The sequence below is a fragment of the Rana temporaria genome, chromosome 3 (genome assembly GCF_905171775.1).
Source record: "Rana temporaria chromosome 3, aRanTem1.1, whole genome shotgun sequence".
Classification (NCBI taxonomy): Eukaryota; Metazoa; Chordata; class Amphibia; order Anura; family Ranidae; genus Rana; species Rana temporaria.
The window spans coordinates 119,370,688-119,389,029 of NC_053491.1; the positions used below are offsets into that span (position 1 = coordinate 119,370,688).

The 18,342-nt window shown below is 42.2% G+C and overlaps 1 protein-coding gene across 7 annotated transcripts in view; it reads left to right on the forward strand.

Moving 5' to 3' along the window:
- LOC120931668 (collagen alpha-1(VII) chain-like) overlaps positions 1 to 18,342 on the forward strand; it is a 495,674-nt gene that overhangs the window by 433,281 nt on the left and 44,051 nt on the right. For all 7 annotated transcript variants that reach the window (XM_040343324.1, XM_040343325.1, XM_040343318.1 and 4 more), the window contains 4 exons: positions 1,633 to 1,695; positions 2,358 to 2,474; positions 13,668 to 13,745; positions 14,350 to 14,403. In XM_040343324.1, the coding sequence (XP_040199258.1) occupies positions 1,633 to 1,695; positions 2,358 to 2,474; positions 13,668 to 13,745; positions 14,350 to 14,403 (312 nt within the window). The remainder of the gene's footprint in view (positions 1 to 1,632; positions 1,696 to 2,357; positions 2,475 to 13,667; positions 13,746 to 14,349; positions 14,404 to 18,342) is intronic.

The following is an 18,342-nucleotide window of genomic DNA, read 5'->3' on the forward strand; positions in this document are numbered from 1 at the left end:
ATGTAAGGGGGGCTCCGCTTGGATCGCCTGATGTAAGGGGGGCTCCCCTGGGATTGCCTGGTGTAAGGGGGGGCTCCGCTGGGACTGTCTGGTGTAAGGGGGGACTCCGCTGGGACTGTCTGGTGTAAGGGGGGACTCCGCTGGGAATGCCTGGTGTAAGGGGGGACTCCGCTGGGAATCCCTGGTGTAAGGGGGGACTCTGCTGGGAGTGCCTGGTGTAAGGGGGGGACTCCGCTGGGAATGCCTGGTGTAAGGGGGGACTCCGCTGGGAATCCCTGGTGTAAGGGGGGACTCTGCTGGGAGTGCCTGGTGTAAGGGGGGGACTCCACTGGAAATGCCTGGTGTAAGGGGGGACTCCGCTGGGAATGCCTGGTGTAAGGGGGGACTCCACTGGGAGTGCCTGGTGTAAGGGGGGACTCCACTGGGAGTGCCTGGTGTAAGGGGGACTCCGCTGGGAGTGCCTGGTGTAAGGGGGACTCTGCTGGGAGTGCCTGGTGTAAGGGGGATTACGCTGGGAGTGCCTGGTGTAAGGGGGGACTCTGCTGGGAGTGCCTGGTGTAAGGGGGGACTCCGCTGGGCATGCCTGGTGTAAGGGGGGACCCTGCTGGGAGTGCCTGGTGTAAGGGGGGACTCTGCTGGGAGTGCCTGGTGTAAGGGGGGACTCCGCTGGGAATGCCTGGTGTAAGGGGGACTCCGTTGGGTATGCCTGGTGTAAGGGGGGACTCTGTTGGGAGTGCCTGGTGTAAGGGGGACTCTGCTGGGAGTGCCTGGTGTAAGGGGGACTCCGCTGGGTATGCCTGATTAAGAAGGGGCTCAGGGCTTCCACTGATTCTGCATTATGGTGAGCTGAATAATTTCATTCTATATTACAATGTAATAATAGAAATAATGCGCTTCAATCATCCTGACACCATACCAACCATGGTACCGGGATGATTGAAGCACTAACACCATGTGTTTGGTGGAACTTTCTGGAATACACAGATTTCTATTGTGGTGTAGAATCTGGGCCTGCTGTCCCTCCATCCCTCTTTTTTTTTCTCTTTCTCTCTCTCCCTCTTTCTCTCTCTCCCTCTTTCTCTCCCTTCCTCTTTCTTTCTCCCTCTTTCTTTCTTTCTCTCCCTCTATCACTCATTCATCTCAGACTCTAACCACACCTGAGCCACGGCCATGTAAGCCACGCCCACTGTTTCCCGTAAACACGCCCGTTTTTCACCACAGTAGAGGGCCCCTCAGCAGAATTTTGCTTAGGACCCTAGGAAAGTCAGGATCGGCACTGCCTATGGGTCAGTGATATACATGTTTATTATATGTCTGTTATCTGTAAAACCTGATAAAAACAGATTAAAAAATCATGTTGTGTGAGCCAGTGGACCACTTTACTGGCTCACTGAAAATCACAAGGTTACCCAACTCCCAACAACCTCCTCACCACCATTTATTGTGTGGGACTAGGTCCTGCAGGAAAAACTAGTGCCGAAGAGCATCAGGCAGGCTTTGGGAAGTGCCCCAATTAAAACACCCACCTGGACTGTGCTGGCATGGTGGATATGTGATGCTCCCTTGTCTCTACTGCTAACTTTAAATTAAACATTCACTATAAAATAACATCTCTGTTTTTCTTTTGTTCAGGGGGAAAATGGAGAGAAAGGAATTGATGGTCTCAGTGGAGATCAAGGAGATAAAGGTGATAAGGTATGTATGGGTCAATTATGACATGACTTTGAGTATTCTGAATACTGGAAAATACATGTAGTCCATCACTTCTCATAATTACTGTAGTTTTTAGCTTTATGATATTGAGAACATGGATGAAGTGTATTTTAAGGATACATTTATAGACATGGTTGTGATATCATTGAGATCTCTTTTTTCCCCATGCTTCTAGATTGTATTAATATGGTCATAGTGAAGTCATTTCTGTCATATATACTGAATATATATATATATTTAGCTGATAAATCATGATCTTTTTTTACAAGATCTTTCCTCATGCATGCTCTTCTGAACAATTATCCAGAATTGCCCCTACACTAAAATTAAAAATCCCCCTCCCACACACTTCTCCAAAAGAAAATTTAAACACGTAAAGCACGTTCAGTTGAATGTCATCTTACATGCACTGCATCTGCACAAGTTGGTGGCTGAAATGGCTGAAGTGCTCAGCACAGGTCTTTCTCACAGGCTAATTTTGGTAAAGGGCAGAAACCTATTATGACATTTACCTTTCATAATGAAGACAGATTCACTGCTCATCACCGTCAACTTTATAATTAATAAACATTTTGTTGTCAGTTGTCAAAGTCTGACAGGAAAAGCAGGAAGATAATTAGACAAATCTTTTTTAATTCCCCTAGGGTAATAAAGGATCATTTGGACTAAGTGGTTTCAGAGGGCCAATTGGACAACCAGGACAATTGGGTGCCCCTGGAGCTCAGGGACCTGAAGGACCAAGAGGAGATCCAGGGCAAAAGGTAAGGTGAAAGTGGAAAATTCATAAAAATATCTACATGTATGCGTTCATACTATGAACATATGTTGTGTATACTAGATATAATATAAATAAAACCAGTGGTGATATGGCCAGGCATGGTTTAAGACCAATCAATTGGGGACACATCATAATAAAACAGTTGCACAGTATCTCTGAAAACACCCTGCTTGACTTTAATGATCATATTCTCTATGGGCCAAATCCTCAAAAGGGATACGCAGGCGGAACTGCTGTTCCGCCTGCGTATCCCTGTGCCTATCTTTGGAACTGATCCTCAGAAGCAGTTTTCCAAAGATAGGCAGAAGATCTGACGTATGTAAGACACTTACACTGTCAGATCTTAGGATGCAGTACCGCATCCGCCGCTGGGGGCATTTCGCGTTGAAATGCCGCTTTGCGTATGCAAATGAGGACTTACGGAGATCCACAAAGCTTTTCAGCTTTGTTTTTTCTGCTTAAGTTTACGTTTGCATACGTAAAATTAGGGATGCTTTTACAAAGTGTAAACTAGTTACACCTTGTAACAACAGACCCTTTTTTTGATCGCCGCTTTTTTTTTTAAACTTTGAATTTTATTTTTCGGCGCGTAACTTTTTTTTTACCCGACGCAACTTTATTGTCCCGTCGCAATCCACAAAGCCCGGCGTAACGTAATTTTGCGCGCTGCCCGTCGGGAAAATGACGTCACGAGCATGCGCAGTACGGCCGGCGCGGGAGCGCGCCTCATTTAAATTGTCATCGCCCCCTGCAGAAGAGGACCGCCTTGCGCCGGAGACATTTAAGTTACACGGCCGAAAATTTCTAGGTAAGTGCTTTGTGGATCGGGCACTTAGGTAGAAATTTTCCGCCAGTGTAACTTAAATGGTAAAAGTTAAGTTAGGCTACGTTTTTGTGGATTTGCCCCTATATTTGCTCTGGGGGGATAATATATATTTACCAGGCAGCAACAGGCCAAAACCAATTCACTCTAAAAACAAGGACATATTGGAATACGTATTATCAAATTTGTACTCTAGAACCTATCCCTATAGATGTAACTGCAGAACAGAGTTAGTGGGATCTTGAACCAAAAACCGCAGTCCTTTATTTCTTTATGAAAAACATGCAAGGATGAAGACTTTTATTGGTGTAAGTGCTAAACCAAACCATAAATATGAGATGCTCATTGTCCAACCAGGTCAACAACAGTCAGATTAGGAAATAAATGGTACCCCTGCAGACACTCCTTGGAAAACCAATCTGAGAAGAATCTCTCATGTAAAATGTATTTCCTTAGACTGTTATTAGTAATGCTATGAAAATGTTGCCTGACAGTAGAGTTGTCTGCTCAGTGCATAAACTTTTACACTTAGGTAAAAAAATCTCCATGTTCATGTCTTTAAAAATGATTAGATCTTCTAAATACCATCTGTCTAAATTCAGCTGTGATAGGCTCCCTCTTCACTACTAACTAAAAGTCTATCGGGTTCATGGTAGTCTTTCTCATTAGAAAGAACTACATATTAATAACACATCTGTGTTGGGGCATCTTACTATATTACGGTAATTTATGTAGATTTTGTGGAACAGGCTATTAGCGAGGCATGTGTGGTGTAAACACAAATGTCTTAGATTTTGTGTGATACAGGGAGAGAAGCTAGGTATTTTAAAAAAAAGGATCTGGATTAGAAACTGTTAAGAATGGAGGCCAAATAAATTTTTACTTGGGGCCCAGATCACCCAAATGGCCTCAATTAAAGATTCACATACTTACCATAAGCGACAGTAAACTGGTGCAATTAATTATGAGATGATTTGGGTATTGTCTGAATTTGACTCTCATACATTACATTGGAAGTCTTCATAATGACAAACATGATTTGGGAAAATAAGAAAACTATGTATATTCTTCTTCCCCTTTATTGAGGAGTAAAGAGTAGTTACAAAAATGCAAAGTAATTCCTATTGAGGGGCTGTGAGTAAGGCATGGCAGCAGCAGAGAAAGAGTCATTAAGAAATGCTGGAGTGTTGGAAACGCACATGCACATTACAAATGTGTGATGATGTTAATGACACTTGTGACATCATGTCATAAAGTGTCATTGAGCACATGAGGTCATGATGCAGAACATCACGTATGTACATGGCTGGCGTCATAACATAGCCATGCCCCTCATATTATTAATAAGGATTAAAAGCAAAATGGAGTCCCATTTTCTTGCTGTGTGTTGTTGGGCACATCACATACTGATTTTTGTTTTTAACTTTTCTCACAATGTGCACCCCTGACAAAACCTAATTTTGAGACAAAACATGTTAAGCTGGGAGAATTTTATTTTGTTTCATACACAATTTGAAGCACTATATTATTTGGGTAGGTGAGTGTACAGAGCAAGGGAGGCTTGTGGTCAATGGCGGAGGATACATGGAGCCTGCCGGGCTTTAGGGAAGCAACTAAGTCCTTTAGTAGCGACTGTATCCTGCAGTATAGTCCAAGCCTATTGATAGAGAGGGTAAGCCACTGTAATGACCACCCCTGAAATACCTTGGTGATCTTTAGAGTGTACCCTTTATGCGACCCTTAACAGAAACCTACAGAAAATACCATCCTTGTGCAGTGATCAGAAGTATTGAATGACCTCCATATATCTGGCAATATATCTCCATTGGTATGGTACTAAGTTCTTAGTACAGGCACCTCCATATGAATGAAGTCAAACACATGGTAGCTTTTGGACTTCAGTATATTTTACAAATTCAATAAAAGTTATGTTTTGGGCTGTGGTAAGTTTGAGCGCATCTGTGTTTTTTTTTTTTATGTAATTCACACAAGGAGTCCAGAGTAAAGGTAGAAGTCAGGGCTCAAGTCCTGTGGGAATGCGTGGGAACGGAGTCCCTGCACTTTTTTCACAGCAGGAACGCAGTTCCCTTTGCAGGACTAAAGCAGCCGAGAGCAGCCGAGCCGCCCGAGCCAATCCTTCACTAAGCGGCGATGCCCAGCTCGAGTCTTAACTTAAAGGAGTTGTAAAGGAAAACATTGTTTTGCTGAAATGACTGTTTACATGGTATAGAGACATACTAGTTAACTGATTCCTTTTAAAAATGATTAAAAATAGATAAAAATAAATCATATAATGTGCCTGCAGTTTCAGTTTCGCGTTATATCTAGTTTCATGCTTCTGTGAAGGACAGAGACACAGAGCCAATACAGGGCAGTGTTTGTTTTAAAAAAAATATTATTTGTAAAACAGGGACAAGGCCGCGCGGGCCGACAAGCATAAAACACAGTAGTACACACAGTGCACGCAATGCATAGAATCACACATCAACAGAACACATCGCATTAGAAACAGTGCTACCTTCCCCTCGGGAGCCCCCCGCGGGCCGCCAGCGCCAATAAGGGCCCGCGTCCCCTGGGCGCGCCCGAAGGCGGCAGTGTTTGTTTTTAAAATGAAACTGATTGGTTCTGAGGGGTTTTAGACACACAGTAATCACACCTTCTTGATTAGAGACCACAGAGAGAAGCTCCCAGTACTTTTTTCATAAGGAAACAGACAACCAGGAAGTGTGCAGAACAGAGAAGGATTACAGCAAAAACGAACAATGAGGACATGAAACCAAGACTGCATTAGGGTAAAGGAAGCTATTTAGCTAAAAAATAAAAATTCTTTAGTGACCCTTTAAGTTCTTTCTAAATCCCGCGATAACTCGCGGCAGACCTCCGCAATGTCTCTTGGGAACAATGACAAAAGCTTCCAGGAGACATTGCGGCATCGAGGAAGTGACAGAATACCCGCACACTACCCGATGAATCCAAATACAGGAAGCGGCCAGCAACATAAAGGATTACTAAGGTACAGTGGATCGGAAAAAAAAAAAACATGCGGTTTAGTAATTATGCATATGAGCGTATCATTTTTTTTTGTGGGGGAGTGGATCTTGGGTGGGAGTTCCCACACTTTTTTCACCAGGACTTGACCCCTGGTAGAAGTATATATCAGGCTAACATTATTGGGTTTGGATTTTGTGGAACTACTAGATATAAACCTTTCTGTTCTGCTTTTAAGGAGAAATTGTAGTAGTAAAGAAATGTGCTTTTAACAGTATGTAAAAAGTAGCGATGAAACACATTATAGTACAAAAAGGAAATGTATCACTGCTAACTAAAAAAATATATTAGATGTCCTTTTAGCATTCTCTTTCTGTGGTTTTTGTGTAAGTGCACGAAATTAAAAAGGATAGTTTAGCTTATTCTGAATAACCTTATGAAGAGAGGTGAGTTCTTGAAAGCCTATTAAAGCATTATTTAATTCCTAAAATGGAATAATATAAAAAATAAGACTCCACATGTGCTTTAGATCATAATTTCTTTACATTTTCTTTCTTTGATAGGTTTAGGCTTTAAATTATTTATATGGTAATCAACTCTTCTGTATGCTTTTGAGAATTATGCTGTATTTTTACATGTCTGCTAAACACTTCAGACCATCTGAACCATAAAAACGACTACACAATGGTAAAATTATGGATCAAAGAGAAGATACTGTAACATAGTCAGAGGTCTTGTTAAATTGAAACCACAGCCAAACACTTTTTTTGCCTTGATTAACATGTAATTTTTAGTAACTCTTCTTGGTAGGGAGATTCCCTTTACTTTCTGCATGGTCACCAGCACAAACATTAAAAACAAGTTTCCCTAACAAGTATAAAAAAAAAAAGGAATTTCATTTTGGTTTGTGTCTCGATTTATCACCGTTGAGCTGAACTTACCTGGGTTTGCCAAACTCTACTGAAGTTCCATGCCAAATCTAAATTTCACTGAACTCAATGAAAGGCTGAGTGTTAAAAAATAGTAATGGACATTTTTAGGCTAATAGGCAAGGGATTGTCAAACTAATGGGCGGTGGGGGGGCTGTGGTGGTAACATGTACCACAGAAAAAAAAACATTAAAAATGCAAAGTCCATTAAAGGGGTTGTAAAGTTTTGCGTTTTTTCACCCTAATGCATACTATGCATTAGGGTGAAAAAACATCCGATGCTTACAGGCCCCCCCAGCCCCCTGTTTACTTACCTGAGCCCTCGAATGTCCCGTGTCGTGAACGCGCTGGCTTCTCTGCTCGGGCTTCTTTGCTCTTCTAGGCTCTTCATTGGATGATTGATAGCAACACAGCCATTGGCTCCCGCTGCTGTTAATCAAATCAATGATGGCTATGGCCGCTGACTGTATCATGGGAGCGTGCCCGCAAGCTAATCCCCTTGGGAGAGCGCTTCCAAGTGGGGGGATTAGCTCTTGCGAGGAGGAGCTGAGACAGCCTCCGAGGGACCCCAGAAGATGAGGATCGGGGCCACTCTGTGCAAAACGAGCTGCACAGTGGAGGTAAGTATGACATGTTTGTTATTAAAAAAAAAACACCTTTATAACCCCTTTAAATACCATAACTGGGGGATGTCCTGACCCTGCCAGTGAAGTGGTGTTCCTGAGCTATTGCTACAACTTACTACAACCAAGCTGGCAATTACAATGGAATAAGTGTGCTTAAATTGCCAGCAAAATGACAGCTCCTTGCCGCTTCATTCTGTTTATAAACAGAGTGGCCGAAGATTTTCTTCATCTATATTAGAGCCTTATCCTCCATGAAGGGAGTGGGGATTTCCCCGATATCTGGGGCCTCCTTATTGTTAACCACTTCCGGACCACCCACTGTATATACATGTCAGCACTGTGAAGAGGGATATCTCTGTTATGGCAGCAGCTAGCTGCCATAACTCAGGTATACATCTCTTCAGCGGGCGGTTCGGTTTCCGATAATGGTGGTCTCTGTGGCGGATTCGCTGCAAGATCACCGTTATCGGTGGCGGGAGAGGACCCGCTCTCCTGTACCCTCCACCGCTTACCGGAGCTGTCTGTAGCGGCGGAGGCGATCGGGTCTACTCTCCTGCTTGCTATGGATATGAGTGAGGGGAAGATGACCCCCACCTGTCTCCATACCATAGCAGGACGAAAGTGACATCAAAACTTCCGCCCATAGCTCTTAAAGGGCCATTTATATTGTATTTATTTTTCAAGTGACAACATTTTTTTTATTTTTTGCATTTTAGCCCAAATATGAGATCTGAGGTCTGTTTGACCCCAGATCTCATATTTAAGAGGACCTACCATCCCTTTTTCTTTTACAAGGGATGTTTACAATCCTTGTAGTAGGAATAAAAGTGACACAATTTTTTTTAAAGAACAGTGTAAAAAATAAAAGGTAAAATATATAAAAAAAAATATATATATATATAAACGCGCAAATTTGCTTGCAAGGGAGCCTCCTGGAAAAGCACCTTTTTCCAATGTTAATTGGGTAAAGGGCCTCCCTCTCACAACCCTGGTCCACTGGTTGTAGAGTCATGTAGCTGGTGGGCTAATCACAATCTGGAAGCCCTCCTTAACAATAAGGAGCACCCAGATATTGTCCCTTCATACATACTATCCCTACTCATTCAGAAAAAAAGTGAAAAGTAAATAAACACATAAACATAGTTTTTTACAAGTCCTTTATTAGCCACCTGCACAGGCCAATGTTTAGCTTTCAGTGCTGTCGCATTTTGAATGACAATTGTGCGGTCATCCAACACTGTACCCAAACAAAATTTTTATCATTTTTTTTTTAGACGGATAGAGCTTTCTTATGGTGGTATTTAATCACCACTGAGTTTTTATTTTCTTTACCAAACAAAAAATACCAAAAGTCTTTAAAGTTTTTCGTAGTTTCTGTTATAAAATTGTGTAAATAAGTAATTTATCTTCACTGGTGTGCGCTGATGAAGCTGCACTGATGGGCGGCACTGGCATGCATCACTGATGGGCACAGATTGGCAGCACTGGTGGGCGCTGTTGGGGCTGCACTGATTATCTGGACACTGATGATCAGAGCCCTGATTGTCAGGGCATATATCTCCTTAGTGGGTTTGACGGTTTTTGGCTCTCCTATCCTCACCGCTGTCAGCGTGAAGGGAGGATTACCAATAACAAGCAATTCCTGTTTACATCCATGATCCGCTGTGATTGGATACAGTGAAGGAGTTAAAAAGAAAATGTCCCATGGCATACACCCAGATGCCACTTGCTGAATGACAGTTTCCCAAGCTGTCATTGTCAATATAAGGGAAGAGGAAGGAAAAGTGGTAACATCATTGCAAAATGTGACCATGGCCATATTGGGCAATGCTATTGCCCTTACATGGCCATGAGGCCATATTCAGCCAATTATGTCACCCCCACTTCCCTCTTTTCTTATGTGGCTTAGGATTCCCAACCATGTAAGAGAATGGGCCAGATGATGTATGTGATTGCTAAGGAAATTATGAGTACAGGTAGAGATGTAAAATTTCTCGAAATTTTGAACATCGAAAAAAAAAAAACATTTGTGTTTCTGTTTTTTTTTTTGAGGGGGGGATGAAATTTTCGGAAAAAATTGAAAAAAATGCTACATTAGTACTTTTTTGTCTTTTTAAGATTGAAAGTCATTCTGTTACTTTAGGAACATAAAATATGACTATGGACGATTTGACTTGGCATAAAATTATCACAACTAGCACATTAAAAATATAGTGTAGCCAAACAATTATCACAAACAGAATTTACTTTTTTTCAATATTTATTTGTAACAAAGGGAGCAACAATCTCCTGAACTGCTTACTAGTTTATGTGGAACAGCCAAAAAAGCCTCCACAATTAAAAATTATGTTGCCCACACACCATCGTTTTTGAAAAATTATGAACAAAGCGACGGCACTCTAAGGCCCCGTACACACGGTCGTTCCAAACCGATGAGAATGGTCCGACGGACCGTTTTCATCGGTTCACCGCTGAAGTGGCCTGATGGTATGATGTGCGTACACACCATCATTCCAAAAACCGATCGGGTCAGAACGCAGTGACGTCAAACACACGACGTGCTGAATAAAATGAAGTTCAATGCTTCCAAGCATGCGTCGACTTGATTCTGAGCATGCGCGGGTTTTGAACCGATGCTTTTCTGTACTAACCATCGGTTTGGACCGATCTGGCAGCGGTCCATCGGTTCGGTTTTGAAGCATGTTTTAAAGTTTTGGACCGAAGAAAAACAGACCGATGGGCTATACACACGGTCGATTTGGACCGATGAAACTGAACCTCGGTCCATTCTCATCGGTTTTGTCCGACCGTGTGTACGGGGCCTTAAGGGGAAGTTCTATTCGCCTTGAGACTGCTTTTTAGCTGGTTACTTGTTAGTAAAAGACGATTCATGTTTTTTTTTCTGTTACAGTGTGATGAATCTGCTTACTCCATTATGAATGGTAATTTTACCTCCCGTCTCATAACTTGCTTCTGGGCATGTGCGGGTTTAAAACGCCGTTTTTGCCCACAGACGTTCATTTTTTACGACACAAAAAATGACATTTTGAAAAATGACATAAAAAATTGAAGCATAGTAGTGTCATCAAAGGTGACACATCAATAAAAACAAGACCAATATTGTAACCCTTTCCCACTATAGCCAAAGCAAAAAAGGCAGGAATTCCATAATTAACAAGAAAAATGTACCTTTAACCAACATCAAATGATTTAGAAATGATTGTTATAATTGACTGATATGGTATGTAAAGGTAATCATATGATATCAACCTATTATAAAGGGGTAGGCAACCTCGGCACTCCAGCTTTGGTAAAACTATGAATCCCATTATGCCTCTGCCTCTAGGAGTCATGCCTGTGATTGTCAGTTTCTTGCAATGTCTCATGGGACTTGTAGTTTCAAAATAGCTGGAGGGCTGAGGTTGTCTACCCCTGCTATAGTAGGTAAAAGTTGATCACTGATGAGGGCATATTCTATGTAGGAGTGCCAAGAACAATAGGGTCAGTCTCAAGTCTCAGAAGAGAATTACCTGGAATAAAATGCCTCATTGTGACTACAGTTATACCTAAATTACATATACTATATATACTATATATACTGTATATATACTATATATACTGTACAGACCAAAAGTTTGGACACACCTTCTCATTCAAAGAGTTTTCTTTATTTTCATGACTATGAAAATTGTAGATTCACACTGAAGGCATCAAAACTATGAATTAACACATGTGGAATTATACATAACAAAAAAGTGTGAAACAACTGAAAATATATTTCATATTCTAGGTTCTTCAAAGTAGCCACCTTTTGTAGCAGACACATCTCTAGAACTGTTAAGAGGAGACTGTGTGAATCAGGCCTTCATGGTAGAATATCTGCTAGGAAACCACTGCTAAAGAAAGGCAACAAGCAGAAGAGACTTGTTTGGGCTAAAGAACACAAGGAATGGACATTAGACCAGTGGAAATCTGTGCTTTGGTCTGATGAGTCCAAACTTGAGATCTTTGGTTCCAACACCTGTGTCTTTGTGCGACATAGAAAAGGTGAACAGATGGACTCTACATGCCTGGTTGGGGGGTGCTTTGCTGGTGACACTGTTGGGGATTTATTCAAAATTGAAGGCATACTGAACCAGCATGGCTACCACAGCATCTTGCAGCGGCATGCTATTCCTTCCGGTTTGCGTTTAGTTGGACCATCATTTATTTTTCAACAGGACAATGACCCCAAACACACCTCCAGGCTGTGTAAGGGCTATTTGACCAAGAAGGAGAGTGATGGGGTGCTGCGTCAGGTGACTATCTCTTGAAGCTCATCAAGAGAATGCCAAGAGTGTGCAAAGCAGTAATCAAAGCAAAAGGTGGCTACTTTAAAGAACCTAGAATATGAAATATATTTTCAGTTGTTTCACACTTTTTTGTTATGTATAATTCCACATGTGTTAATTCATAGTTTTGATGCCTTCAGTGTGAATCTACAATTTTCATAGTCATGAAAATAAAAAAAACTCTTTGAATGAGAAGGTGTGTCCAAACTTTTGGTCTGTACTGTGTATATATATATATATATATATATACAGTGTTGTTAATCTTGCATATGAGTGCCAGGTAATGACCTGACTCATTGTAATAAAACACTCCCACTGCCTTGATAATTTAAATTAGGCGGGCTTACGCCGGCCCATTTACACTACGCCGCCGTAACTTAGAGCGCAAGTTCTTTCTGAATACGGTACTCGCCTCTCTAAGTTACGGCGGCGTAGCGTATATGAGATACGCTACGCCAGCAGAAACTTAGGCCATTCTTTCTGAATCCGGGCCGATGTCTGTATGGATCGTGCATCTCAATGATACCAGCATGTCTTTTAGGGTGGTCTCTAGTACTGGCTGGTCATTTGTTAGGAAGGCCAGAATGGAGTCATGCATTTCTCACGTGTCATCCATAGATAGGGTAGAAACCTGTAGATCTGGTGGGGTATCAGGCATGTGTGACATCTTGGCCTTAGATTTGGTAGGGATTGTGGAGGTGGAAGAGGCCCTGGAGTTACTTTGGTGGACAGGCTGATGGGGATAAGAAGTCTGGCATCCGACCCGGTTTCCCCTGCTCTTTTCATTGCTTGGAAAAGTTCCCTGCTCGCTTCTCTGGTGCCTGACATTGCCATTCTTCAGTGCTCAGGGATGCTGTAGTTTGCCCCGGCAATTGTCTAAGCTGCAGAGCTCTCAGTCTAAGTGGCCATACTCTTTGCGTGCCGGCCACGCCCCCTTGTGTGGTCAGTTTTTACCAGGAAAGCAGAGGGACTAGCAGGAACACCAGGGACTTTACTAAAAAAAAAACAGAACAGGATGCATTTTATACAAGTACATGATACAGCTGGCACATATCAGGAATTTGAAATGCTCTGGTAGTAAACACTTTAACTCTCTAGTGGTACATCCCACATACTGGAGCCTGCATGGACATTCCCATGAATATGTAACATAGAATCTGCTACATGTTATGAACTTTTTTTATACCATACCTTTTCCAGTAGGGTTAGATTGAAAATGCATGTTTTTTTTTACTTGTAAGTAGGGGATAAGCGGAAGGATAAGATCCGCTAAGGGTTTAATATAAACTGTTGTTAATTGTTTTATGTCACCCATTGGTATCAATTTATTTTATTTGGTGTATTTAAGTACTGTACATAGGGATCAGGGCAGTACTGTTATTTATTTTGTTTTGTTTAGTGTAAAGGGATATTACACCTATACTGCGCATAGTGTGTTTTTTTTGGTGTTAAAATGCACACTCCATGTCTTGTTAACAGGGTAAAATAGGAAAGAGAGGAAAGTCTTTGCCTTGTCCCAGGGCAGAGCCAGGATCACCTGGAACAAAAGGAGAAATGGTAAGTAAAGAAAGAAGTTATTATATTACCGTACTATACTATACTCTGTAAATATAACCTATATAACCTGCTATACAACTTACTATCCCCCCCAACATACATCTTGGGATGGGGAAGCTAAGTGAACCTTTAACTATGCCCTGCATAGAAAGCATTACAGAATATCACTATCAAACATTTTTAGCATAGTAGGAAGCCGATATAATACAACACATTTTCTGTAAATACTATGTGAATAAGCTTAAAGCGGCAATCTAACATTGCTAGCACACACCACACAAAAACGTTCTACTGCTCCTTCAGCTCAGTCCTGGAACTACATTTTACAGAAAGGAACACACTGAAACGGGTTACGTGTAGTATTTGTGCAGTCACTCTATAACAGCGATTGTGGTTTACAACCTTGCAGAAGTTTTTTTAGCCCACTAGACATACACTATGATTCTGAACATAAATTTCAGGTTTATTTATAAAAGTTCAAGTGCAATAGACAGATGACAGAGACAGTGGTAATGCAAAGGACACATTGCCTAAGCAGTTACGATATATCTCTTTGCTGTTAAATGTTTTATATATATCTCATAGTCTGTATTACTCATTACAGGGACAAGATGGGCTTGAGGGCTTCAAAGGTGAAAAGGGTGATCCTGGACTCTCAGTAAGTGCAAAAATTATTTTCTTTATGCCTTTATGCTTGTTGTGTTGTGGTATTTTAAAGATGAAGTATATTTTTAACATAGCTTTTCTATTACTGTGCTATGACAATATACCACCAATAGGAAGCCCAAGCAAACACATAATCTACACTACAAATTCCATATGTGTACTTAAAGCGGAACTAAACCTTCCTTTTCTTTACTGCAGGAAGCTGGCATCTTAGCCTCTGTTTCATGTGTAATTGCCATGGTTTTGTACATGTGATAAGCTATGATACCAGTCATTTGATGGCTTGAAAGTTTTAGTTAAGAGCGCAAACAAATGTTACAGTTATCATTCATGGCATGCCTTGTAAGTAACTGTTTTGGGAATTTTTTTACACACTTGTAAAAATCGGCCCAAAAAACGTAAACTTCCAGGACAATATATATTTTCTGAAAACAGATGACCTTTAGAATAAAAAAATAGTTGTTGCAATGTTTTTATGTTGCACAATATGTGTGTTCAACCCTGCACTCTTTGGGTGTACGTAGTACGACCAAAGATATGAACTAATTAAAGTATAACTAAGGGCAAAACATTGGGCCAGATTCATGTAGTATCCTGTTTACGTTACTCCGCCGCAAGTTTTCAGCGTAAGTGCTTGATTCACAAAGCACCTACCTGTAAACTTGCGGCAGCGTAGCGTAAAGCCGTCCGGCGCAAGCCCGCCTAATTCAAATGGGGCGTGTACCATTTAAATTAGGCGCGTTCCCGCGCTGAATGTACTGCGCATGCTCCGTTTTGAAATTTACCGCCGTGCTTAGCACGAAATGACGTCACCCGACGTAATGTTTTGAACGGCAACGTGCGTTACGTACTTTTGTATTCCCGTACGACTTAGGCCGCGTACACACGGGCAAACATGTACGATGAAACCGGTCCGCCGGACCGTTTTCACCGTACATGTCTGCCCGGGGATTTCTGTACGATGGCTGTACTAACCATCGTACAGAAATCCGCGTGTAAACAATACGCGGGGCGTGTCCGCGCCGTCGCCGCGATGATGACGCAGCGACGTGGGCGGCCCTGCCAGTTAAATGCTTCCACGCATGCGTCGAAGTCATTCGACGCATGCGAGGGATGGCGGGTGCTCGGACATGTACGGTAGGTCTGTACAGACGACCGAACATGTCCTAGCGGGCATGATTCCAGCAGGCTGTTTTAAAACAAGTCCAGAAATATTTGCCCGCTGGGAAAAGGCCCGGCGGGCAAATGTTTGCTGGAATCCTGCACACTCGGGCCTACACACGACCGAACATGTCTGCTGAAACTGGTCCGCGGACCAGTTTCAGCAGACATGTTCGGTCGTCTGTACGGCCCATTACGCAAAAAAAATTGAAATTCGACGCGGGAACGACGGCCATACTTTAACATGGGCTGTCTAATTTTACACCACCTAAATAGCAATCGCAACCTATACGACGGGAAAAGCCGACTAGCGACGACGTAAGAGAATGCGACGAATGCGCGTACCTTCGTGGATCGCCGTAAACAGCTAATTAGCATACCCGACGCGGAAAACGATGCAAACTCCACCCAGCGGGCGCGAAGTATTGCATCCTAAGATCCGAAGGTGTACGAAGCCGTACGCCTGTCGGATCTTAGCCAAATGCCATTCTATCTTTGTTTGTGAATTACAAATAAAGATACGACGTGGCAAATTTGAAAGTACGCCGGAGTATCAGCAGATACTCTGGCGTACTTTTTCTATGAATCTGGCCCATTGTTTTGTTTAGTTTTTGTCAGATTTTTTTGCTGCCTGTGCCCCTGTAAGGCCGCGTACACACGATCAGTCCATCCGATGAGAACGGTTAACCGATGAAGCTGACTGATGGTCTGATGTGCCTACACACCATCGGTTTAAAGAAACGATTGTGTCAGAACATGGTGACGTAAAAACACACGACGTGCTGAAAAAAACGAAGTTCAATGCTTTCAAGCATGCGTCGACTTGATTCTGAGCATGCACGGCTTGTTGACCGATGCTTTTGCATACTAAAGATCATTTTTGACCTATCGGTTAGGCGTCCATCGGTTAAATTTTAAAGCAAGTTCTCTTTTTTTTGACCGAAGGATAACTGACCGATTGGTTTGGACCGATGAAACGGTCCTTCAGTCCGTTTTCATCGGTTTTGACCGATCGCGTGTTCGCGGCCTTAAAGAAATTCATCCTCTCTAGTTGTCTTATTTACCATTCATTGAAAGGGATTGTAAAATAAAATAAAAAATGTTGTGCTGTCTCCAGCAAAGTAATAGAGGGGACATTTTCCAGTTTTGGTGACCTGGGGGTCCCCATGGGTTGTCCTTTAATTTGCAGGGATTTCTCCCACTTGCTGTTTGGCTATGGAACAGAAAGTAAAGTAAAATCTCTGCAACAGGACACATGTGGCAGTGGTTAAAAGTTTTCCCTTGCTCTATCCAAAATGAAAAGAAAAAAATGAAAATTGTGCCATACTTACTGTAATTATCTTTTCCTGGTGCCTATCCATGGCAGAATACCTATGACAAGCTCCGCCTTGGCTCCTCCCTCAGGATCAGTGAATATTATAAAAAAAATAGGATTAGAGCATGCTGCCATGGAGAGGCACCAGGAAAAGAAAATGACAGTGAGTATAGCACAATTTTCTGTTTTCCTGATTCCTCCATGGCAGCATACCTATGACAAATAACTAGCTAAAAACAGGTGGGTCGATGCTTACAAATAAACATTATTTTGAACAAAAGGATACTCTTTTGAGTAGGTAAATCCTGACTTGATGGCCTGCCTGCTGAATTCTACTGATGAGAGAGCCCCCCGGGTCTACTCTGTAGTGTTATAAAAATGTATGTTGAGAAGACCAGATTGCTTTCCTGCATATGGTTTCGATCGATACATTTGTTATTGCTGACCAGGAGGCAGAGACAAACCTGGTGGAATGAGCCTTTGAGGCCCCTTGCCCTGTACGCCTTTTGAATTAGCTTCACTATCCAGGAGGCTATCGTCCTAGAAGTTGACTCCTTACCCTTATTTTTGCCCCAGGGTATAACGAACAGTCTGGAAGACTTCCTGAAGGGGGACGTGGCCTGCAGATAGCTTGTTAATATGTATGCGATATCCAACTCATGAAGAGAGTTGGATTTTGGATCTGAGAATGTTGGTAGAGCCCAAGTTTCAGAGATACTAGCAGTAGAGGTGGTCTTAGGGATGAACCCACAAACTGTCCTAAGCTCTACCCTGTCCGGAAAATACTTAATTTAATCATGGTCTGCACCCAAGGCCTGCAGCTCTGACACTCTTATACCTGATGCCACAGAGATCCAGAAAGGATAACTTTAGGGTTACATTCCACAGAGGTGATTCGTTTGGAACAAATGGTTGGTTGGTTAAGGATTCCAGAACTAGGGATGAGCCGAACACCCCCCCGTTCGGTTCGCACCAGAACCTTTGAACGGACCGAACGTTCGCGCGAACATTTAGAACCCCATTGACGTCAATGGGACTCGAATGTTCGAATTCAAAAGTGCTCATTTATGCAAGTTATTGTCGGAAGACGGGTTTGAGAACCCGGGTCTTGCCCCAGGGAACATGTATCATTGAAAAAAAAGTTTTAAAAATGGTTGTTTTTTTCAGGAGCAGTTATTTTAATGATGCTTAAAGTAAAAAAAAAAAAAAATCCTTTAAATATCGTACCTGCTGGGTGTCTATAGTATGCCTGTGAATGGGGCACATGTTTAGAACTGTCCCTGCACAAAATGAGATTACTATAAGAAAAAAGTAATTTAAAACTGCTTGCTGCTTTAAGGCCTCGTACACACGGACGGACAGTCCGCTGAAAACGGTCCGCCGGACCGTTTTCAGCAGACATGTCTGCCTGGAGATTTCTGTCTGATGGTTGTACACACCATCAGACAGAAATCT